Source organism: Nansenia antarctica (assembly GCF_963989245.1).
Source record: "Nansenia antarctica genome assembly, chromosome: 6".
Taxonomy (NCBI): domain Eukaryota; kingdom Metazoa; phylum Chordata; class Actinopteri; order Argentiniformes; family Microstomatidae; genus Nansenia; species Nansenia antarctica.
In genome coordinates this window covers 54,134,188-54,143,782 of record NC_137676.1, presented here as the reverse complement: position 1 = coordinate 54,143,782, position 9,595 = coordinate 54,134,188, and the positions used below count along the sequence as shown (strand labels likewise).

General features: G+C 45.6%; 1 protein-coding gene across 1 annotated transcript in view; it reads left to right on the top strand.

Annotated features, from left to right (window-relative positions):
• pdcd4a (programmed cell death 4a) overlaps nucleotides 1-9,595 on the top strand; it is a 26,936-nt gene that overhangs the window by 8,510 nt on the left and 8,831 nt on the right. The window contains exons 4-7 of the mRNA XM_080534645.1: nucleotides 5,436-5,506; nucleotides 6,808-6,921; nucleotides 7,191-7,412; nucleotides 8,709-8,806. Of these exons, the coding sequence (XP_080390771.1) occupies nucleotides 5,436-5,506; nucleotides 6,808-6,921; nucleotides 7,191-7,412; nucleotides 8,709-8,806 (505 nt within the window). The remainder of the gene's footprint in view (nucleotides 1-5,435; nucleotides 5,507-6,807; nucleotides 6,922-7,190; nucleotides 7,413-8,708; nucleotides 8,807-9,595) is intronic.

Here is a 9,595-nt window from a genome sequence, read left to right as displayed (position 1 = left end):
ATGGGATACATTAGGGCTGCCACAAACGATTATTTTCATAGTCGACTAGTCACCGATTATTTTAACGATTAGTCGACTAATCGGATCATAAATTACAGCTTATCGCACAATTACTCAATCGCTCTTATTTAGCTATCATCTTCTAAATCAGCTTCTAAATTTAGCTTGAAGTTGTTAGTTGTTGTTGTAGGCATGTGCTAACTAAAAATAAAGACAATTAAAATGATTGTTCACTCAAAAATAGATATTTTAATGAACTTTGCAGATTTATTTCTGGCATCACTTGCATGTAATGTAATGTAAAGAGTAGTAGAGGGTGCAAACTGCTGAGTAAAAGGAGGTAGGCTAGGCACTAGGCAACCAAAAGAATACAAAAACAAAAATAAATACTTGTACAGAGTACAAAAGTTTTGCTTTGCTTCACTCATCTCATAGTAGAACGCGCCTTCTTAGCACTGTAACGTTAAGACAACATTTTTAGCTATTTGATAAGTATCGCTTTGATGACAACGTAAAATAATGTAAGAAGGCTTTTAACGTAACGATATCGTTAGCCAATAACAAGCTAACTAGCTTACCGAGACGAGCCATCGTCTTCCTCGTCATCTGCCACAACGTGCTTCCTTTTTAGATGCTCGCGCATCATAGACGTGCTGCCATGATAAGCGAGTTCAGCTTTGCACATTTTACATTTTACATTCTTTTTTTCAACGTTGTGGTTGAAATGCTCCCACACTTTAGAGGTACGAGGACAGGAAGACATTTCTCTGTTTGTTTTTCCGGGGAAGTCACGTGTGCCCCGGATGACCGACACTGCGCATGTACATCAAAGACACTGGGAGACGCTAGCCAGTGGCAGCTTCAGGGAAGAAAAACGAATGCTTATCGAATGAAATGAATGGTCTTTATTGTCATTGATATAGTACAGGTACCAAACAACGAAATTTGGGAGGGGGGGCTCCCCTGGTGCTAGGCAAAAAAAAAAAAAACGCTTATTTCAGCTCCAAAAAAACATGCGACTACGGCGATTACCAAATATGTCGGCGACGATTTTGGTAGTCGACGTCGTCGTGACTAGTCGACTAATCGTGGCAGCCTTATTACAAAGCCTCCGCTGGTGTTGTGTATTATTGTCATAATAATAACTTATATAATAACTATATACAGTATATAGCACTTTTCAAAGCAACAACAACAAAGTAAAAAGAAAAAAGTAACCTGACGCAGCAACAACAACAACAACAACAACAACAGCAGCAGCTGTAACAGTCAACAGGGGGGGAGGGGGGAGGGGATCTGGGGGGGTTGGGCTGCCAGAGTCAGGGGTCTGTGTGGTTGTTATGGTGCGTACGCTCTGCTGGAGAGGAGCTTTGTTCTAAAGCCGCCCCGTCATCACAAAGACAGGCCGTGGCTGCTGGACCGCAGCCTGTATACGCACGCACACACACACTGAGTGACCGACTGACACACACACACACACACACACACACACACACACACACACTGAGTGACCGACTGACACAGATACACATATACACACTGAATGACTGAATGACACACACACACACAAACACACACACTGAGTCACCGACTGACACACACACACACCAGGGTTTCCGTTAGAAAAATTTGCCGTCGGACATCGTGTCCGGGAAGAATTCGATTTACCGGACAAACGTGATATATTCCGGTCATCATATTAAAATATAATAAAAAATTTTTTTTTCTAAATCATATTTTTTTTTTCCAAATCTAATATAGCTGTTTGTCGCGGTGATTACTGTTGTGTAGCGGCCTATATATGCCATTTAATGTCTATTTCTCATCCGATACGATTAGATGCGAGCTATATAATATATAATAATATAACATGATTTGACGCATGCGCGCTATGCCATGCGTCAAATCCAGCGCTGAACGGGTCCAGCGCTGAACGGGCGCCTCACTGGGAACTGAACAGACAGCATCGATCAATGAACGGACTCCACATTACGTTAACTGAAGTTTGTTAAATTGTTTGGGATTAATGTGAGTTTTCTATTTTCTCTTTCCAGTTTTACCCTTTTTTTAAAATCAATAAAACAACGTCATTTCTATAACCAGGTCTCGCTGGTTGGGAAGGCATTTCGTTTAGCTCGGGAGTATGACAATGGGGAGAACATAACTGTTTATTGAGAAACAATTGATAGGCAGTCTGGGATACGTATATAAAGAAATACCACAATGTCTAGATGTATAACATTTTATTGAACAGTAACAGTGCAAGCATGTAGGCTTCTGGCGTGACACGGCTAGCCTAATTTCCGTTCATATGCCTTTTATCAGATAAAATAAAATAGAATAAAACTCTTTGAAAATAAATAGGCTTTAAATTAACTTGCAATGCGTATAGGCTAATTTCCGTTCGATGTTACAGCCTAGGCTATGCCTTTTCTCAGATAGATAGGGGATAGCCCTGTAAGCTCATACGGGTCTGTATGTCGTCCTGAAGACCGGCTGTTAGATCATATCGCTGAAGTTTGTCTCCATCTTAGTGTAAATGTTGTCCGTTTCGTTTGTTATCCTTGTTATTGTGCGATAAAGTTAAAGCGCTCCGCTTCGGGACACCATTTTCAGCTGAGCACCAAACACACACACACCACTGCCCGAGAGAGAAGGACCCGCCCCCTTTAGTTAGCCTATAGCCTATAGGCTAACTAAAGGGGGCGGGTCCTTCTCTCTCGGGCAGTGGTGTGTGTGTGTTTGGTGCTCAGCTGAAAATGGTTAGAGGGAATTATTTTCACCGGACATTTATGTCCGACGAGTTTTCAATTTGTCGGACTTCAACTACTTTTACCGGACAAAGACCGGTAATTACCGGTTAACGGAAACCCTGACACACACACTGAGTGACCGACTGACACACACACACACACACACACACTGAGTGACTGACTGACACACACATTGAGTGACCGACTGACACAGATACACATATACACACTGAGTGACCAACTGACACACACACACACACACACTGAGTGACCGACACACACACACACACACACTGAGTGACCGACTGACACACATACATGCACACACACACACACACACACACACACTGAGTGACCGACTGACACACATACACACACACACACACACACACACTGTATGACCGACTGACACACATACACACACACACACACACACACACTGAGGGACCGACTGACACATACACACACACACACACTGAGTGACCGAATGACGCACACACACACACTGAGTGACCGACTGACACACACACACACACACACTGAGTGACCGAATGACACACACACACACACACTGAGTGACCGACTGACTGGGTAGTGGTGGTCTAGTGGATAGTGAGTTGGACTTGTGATCGGAAGGTTGTGAGTTCAAATCCCGCCTGAAACCACACCACTACTAGTGTGCCCTTGAGTAAGGCACTTAGCCCTCAGTTACTCCAGGGGGAATGTCCCTGTAATGCGTAATTGTAAGTCGCTTTGGATTAAAAGCGTCTGCTAAATGGCAAAATTATTACACACTCACACTCATACAAAAGGGGCACATGGTCAGGACAAGCCTATATTGTCCACGCAGACAACAGCCATGTCCGTCACCTGTTTGTTGGTCCATCTCAGTGATGATTCACACCATGAATCGTCCTCTCTTCCCTGCATGAATAGGACAGTTAACACACTACGCCGCCCCCGTTTGTTGGTGTTTTTTTGGTCTGTGTTGTTGACTGCGCCCTGAAAATGAAAACGAATAAAACACACTGAACAGAAATATAAACGCCAAACTTTTGTTTTTGCTCCGACTTTTCATGAGTTGAAATCAAAGACCTAAGACTTTTTCGATGCACACAAAAGGACCATTTCTCTCGTTGTGTTCACAAATTAGTTTAAATCTGTGTTAGTGAGAGCACTTCTCCTTTGCCGAGATAATCCATCCACCTGACAGGTGTGGCATGTCCAGATGCTGATTAGACAGCATGGTTACTGCACAGATGTGCCATAGGCTGGTCACAATAGAAGACCACTCGAAAATGTGCAGTTTTATCCCACAGCACAATGCCACAGATGTCGCATGTTTTGAGGGAGCGTTTTATAGTTTTGTTCAGCATGAATAGTCTCACTTTACGCCGAACGTTATTCTTAGCTGATCAAGCGTTCTCTCGAGTGACCAGAATCACATTTCACCTCCCTGTCCCAGTCCTCTAGCTACCTCAGCCGACCTCTCTGACAATGATTACCAACATCATGCCATACAGCCCAGAGTCAGAAGGCTTTACTGGCTGGAAGCACGTCCAGACCGGCGACCTCTCTCGCCTATCTCTGCCTGCCAGATGGTCTCTCTCCCGTCACCTTGAACCACGTTTTCACCACGTTTTCACCATGCTGCTGTTTATCTAGTGCCGGAGGAGGAGGAGGAGGGGGGGTCAGTCTGACATTCGACAGTGGGAAAGCGGGTGTCTGTTAGGTGGCTGGGGGTGGGAAGGGCCTAGCGCTCCAGAGATAACAGATGGGAGTAGCACAGGACCACGTTGGCGCTGTGTTTCCTTCCAGAAGGTTATTGCTCGGGCGTTATTGTATCTATGATGTGGGGTGGGGGGGGGTGTGTGTGTGAGCGAACCAGGGTAGATGGGAGTGGAGGAGAACACGTTCCAGGAATGAAACACGCCCCCCCCCCCCCACGTCTGGCCTTGAGAGCTGCTCTTACGGCATCGGTGGCGGTGGGGTAGTGTGACACCGGGGTTACTAGGGTAGAGAGACACACTGGAACACAAGGAGCCCTACGCGCATGATCCCAGAGTCCGTTTAGCGTAGGTAGAGTAATAATAACTTTAATTTCTATAGTGCCTTTCAAAAAACCCAAGGACGCTTTACAATTCTAAGGGAATGATCAGACAGACAAAACAGAAAACAAACAAAGCAAAACTGAAACATTGACTAGGGGCCAAAGGCCTTGGTGAACAGAAAGTGTTTTAACGGCTAATTTGAAGGAGTCCAGGGTGGGGGTGTTCCCCCCCCACTCCCTCTCCTCTGCTCAAACTGCAGAGGCATCCCCCCTAAGCACTCCGCTACTATCGGGAAAAACCCAAACTCGGGAGACTGGAGCGGCCAATAGGCAACTTCTAGAGTCTTCACCCCACGTTTGCCTCGATGAAGCCTCGAGAAGTCGTCCTCCAGACGAGGACCGCTTCTCAAGGACGGGAGAACACACACACACACACATACACACTTCCCATAACAGGGACGAAAAAGCAGGAAAGTGACCCTGACAGAGTGTCGGGTGATTTCCGAAAAACCTTCTCTACGCCCGCTCACTCGTTCCGGCGATATTCGTCCCCCTCTGGTGAACTTGGTGCTGATTCAAAGCGGGTCAAAACGATAGCGCTCTCTCGCTCTCCTCGCTCTGGTGTCCTGCAGGCTGGGGACTGTTTGACGAGGAGGAAGCTCTCTGCCTCTCTATCTCTTGTTTCGCCGAGACCACCTCGGGGGCTTGTACTCATCGTACCTTTTGTGTTTTTGTGAAGGAAAAACCTTTTAGAAGACATCTTAAAAAAAGTGGTGGTGTGTTTCTGTAGAGGCGTGGAGGAACATTTCAGCAGATGGGCCCAGGGGTGGTGTTCTCTGTGTGGTGTGTGTGTGAGGTGGGGAGGTGGTTACTTTTCAGTCACCGAAAATATGGTCATGGCTGCAGTATTTCCATGGGGTTAGTAAATTCATCCATCACATTTATTTGTGTCGCACTTTTTTACAAAGAACAATGCTTTACAACAAGAAAACAACACAAACAATATAAAGCTAAGCGAGTTATACCGTAGGCAGGGGCGGAGCTACCCCCGCCCCCCTTGTGATCTGATTGTGCCCCCGTGTTCTGTCAATCAGTTAAGATGTTGTGAAAGTTTCGAGAAGCGATCGGATTGGCCATCCTGTGTGCCTCCCCAATTTCATTGGCTCTTGGTGATGTCAATCGTTGTGTGCTTTGATGTGCGAATTCAAGTTAGTATATGCAGCTACAGCAGATGTTGTTGAAGAAGACAGTGTTTTTTTCATGTTACGAACGTTTAAGTGTTGAAGTGCCCACTCGATATAACAAATAACAACAGTTTTAGAATCACTAAATACTTGTAATTTGCAAATTGGGTTAAATATATCGTCTGCCATAGGCTACTGGGTAAGTGACACATGGCTTGTAAACAAACTTTCGTTTTAGGACGTGTTCAAAAGCAAGGACTGTGTGATCATCTAATTATGTGAAGCTATGTGTTTTTAGCATGTCGATGTTCTCTCAGCATGTCGTGATGTGCTAAACATGCAGTTAGATGTTCACTATCTAGTTGTTTTCAGCACTAGTCTGCTAGCAGCTGTTTTGCATGTGTTTTGATTCAGAGCTCTCCCGAACCCGTTCACCCGTTCCAACAGAAAGGGCAACGCTGCCTAAATTGTCCTCTTCCTAAGAAACACAGGGATGTGTCGTTTTTGATTGTAGCACCCCGTGAAGTTAGGGTTTAGTTAGGGTTTCTCATGGAATTCAAAAGTCAAGAAAAGCTCACAGCACCGGGGGGGGGGGGGGGGGTGCCCAGGTGGACCCTGCTTAGCTTCCGAGGTCGGAACGGTTGCTCTTTTATTTAGTTTGAGATGTACCATCATTGAAATAAGCATATCTTCTTCTAAATAAATAGATGAGGCGTTGATGAAACGATGAATGGATTTATTGTGCATTTTCTTTTCTTTTCTTCTTTTAAATCGGGTGACTTAACAGATTTGTGATTCCGGTGTGTTCCGTGTGTGACAGGGAGACACGGTGTACGCCACGGTGGTGCCGGAGCTGGACGAGCGAGAGCTGGAGAAGACGGTCAACCCCATCGTACAGGAGTACTTTGAACACGGGGACACGAAAGAGGTCCAGGTGAGCGGCGCAGCGAAGAGAAGAGAGGAAGAGAGGGAGGGAGGGAGAAAGAGAGGGAGAGAGTAAATTCAGGAGTATGTACTTCATACTTCATATCCCAGAATGCATTTCTCCCCCCTTCAAACCGAGCCAATCGGACCTGTTTCTACAGAGCGGCGATAAGAACGTTTCTCAGAGTCAATGAGGGGTCTGTCGCTTCTCTCGAGACTACGTCCCCTGCCATGCATGACAGCCAAACATCTCTCTCTCTCTCTCTCTGTGTCTCTCAGATGTTGTTGAAGGAGCTGAACCTGGGCCACAACCGGTACGAGTTCTCCTCCCTGGCCGTGTCTCTGTCCCTGGAGGGCAAGGCCAGCCACCGAGAGCTCACCTCCCGGCTGCTCTCCGACCTGGTGGGCAAGGTGCTCTCGGAGTCCGACATGTCCCGGGCCTTCGACAAGATCCTCAAAGAGCTGCCGGACCTCATCCTGGACACTCCGGAGGCCCCACAGGTAAGAGTCAGGCCCTGGGGGGGGGGGGGGGGTCGGTGTCAGCCATGTCGAATGCACCCAGTGTGTGCCGTCAGATTTCCATGGTCTGATGGAACGTGTCCGATCTAGGAGTTCTAGGTCTATAATAATAACTTTTCTTTGTATAGTGCTTTTCCTGCAAATGTTGCAACTCAAAGTGCTTTAATCATTACATAAACTTCATTTATTGATTTAGTCATTTAAAGGCAATATTAAAAAGATGGGTTTTTAGTCTTGACTTGAACATATTTGCTGAGGTTGCATCCCTAATGTAAACTGGCAGTGCCTTCCACAATCTGGGTGCATAAAAGGAGAACGCAGCCTCACCAAATCTCTTCTTTTGTACATGTGGTACACCGATAGGTTTGGTGCAGGTCAGGGTGGAGAGAGGGAGTATGAGTGGACCAGTTGTGTTTGACAGTGTTACAGGTCTCCAGTTGGCAGATAGGAGGGTGTTGACGTAAGATCTGGACCAGAATGTTCCATGCGAAACATCGACAGTTTTTCACAAACTTCACTATGAGACCAAAATAATCACAACAACTTGGTTTTGTATAGCGCCTTTCTCAAACCCAAGGACGCTTTATAGATTTTACAGACAGAAAGTCAGACAGACGGAACAGAACAGAAAGAAAAGCAAAGAACGACAGCGATCGTGACAAAACTAGACTAGGGGCCAAAGGCCTTTGTGAACAGATGCGTAAGTACTTACTTACTTACTTTGTCTAATTGATTACAGCAGCTATCGGCAGCTCTTGATGACGCTCTGGGGAGCTCTTAACCCTTTATAGGGCACTCATTGAAATACTTTGAAATTCTACATTTCAACCCTAGAGTGTTATTGGAGGACATAAGAAGACATTTTTACTTGAGTGACATTTAAAAATATATTATTTTTCATCTTCAAAATCAAGGTCAGCGAAGTTACCATATATGGTTCCTTGCCCGTTCGTGGTAAAAAAAAATCATCAATCAACACATTTGAACTCTCATTTAAAAGAAAGACTACAAAACCATCTCCCAAACACGGCGTGAGACAATAAAACAAATCTTTTGCCACAGGCTACACTGCTAAAATCGACCCTACTTATAACATCTCATGCAAAGATTTCCTCCATAGGCGAGGAGGTTTCAAGGTGTGAGTGGTTAGCGTCAACAGGTCCTAGAAACAATATCATATTGTCATCATAGCCCATGTTGCTATTGATGAGGAGATCCCAATGCGTTGATGACTCTCTCTCTCTCTCCCTCCATCTCTCTCTCCCTCCATCCCTCCAGATGCTGGGTCAGTTTATAGCCAGAGCCATCGCGGACCACGCCCTCCCCATGGCGTTCCTGGACCGCTACAAGGGCAAGGTGGACTGTGACCACGCCAGGTGAGCCCGGGGGGTCAAAGGTCAATAAGATCGGTCAGTTGGAAGGATGAGGCCGAAAGAACAGTAGTTACTGTAGTCACCTAGAGAAGCTGGTCTTATGTGCTCTCTGGGTTTCTGACTTGTAAGTGCCCTGGGTTGGTGATGGAAGCACTATATAAATACAGCCAGAAAGGCTCACTTGACATCAAAGCACCCTGACGTGACGTCCTATCTCCTTGTCTGTTTGTGAAAGGTCGGATAATGGCTTTAGAACCCCCAAGGCAAGGCAAGTTTATTTGTCTAGCACATTTCATACAACAAGGGGCAATTCAAAGTGCTTAAACCCACCCCCAGATAAGGAAGCAAAGTAAATGTTTGTCCTATCGTCCACGGACAGCAGTTTGGTTTTTCAAACTCCCAGCGAACGAATGATCCCGCTCCAGAACTGATTACCGCCACATGCATGCATGCCCGGGTACGAGCTGCACTTAGTTTAGTTTGGTTTGGTTCGGTTCATTTCCATCTTGAACATTAAGGCGGTGCGTTCGGCTCTCTCTTTTAAAGATTTTTCAAATGTGTTTAACCTTTATTTAACCAGAAGGTCCCTTGAGATTACAATCTGTTTTCCGAGGGAGACCTGGCCAAAATAGCACACAGTACACAGTAGTACAAGTTGACAAAATTGTAGAATAAAGCGCAATAAAAACAGATGGGACGACAGATAAATCGTACAAAATCTATTTTAGGGATAACAATTGCACTCTTCTGTGACACATTTCTTAAGCAATGCTTTGAACTCTCCCAGGGAGA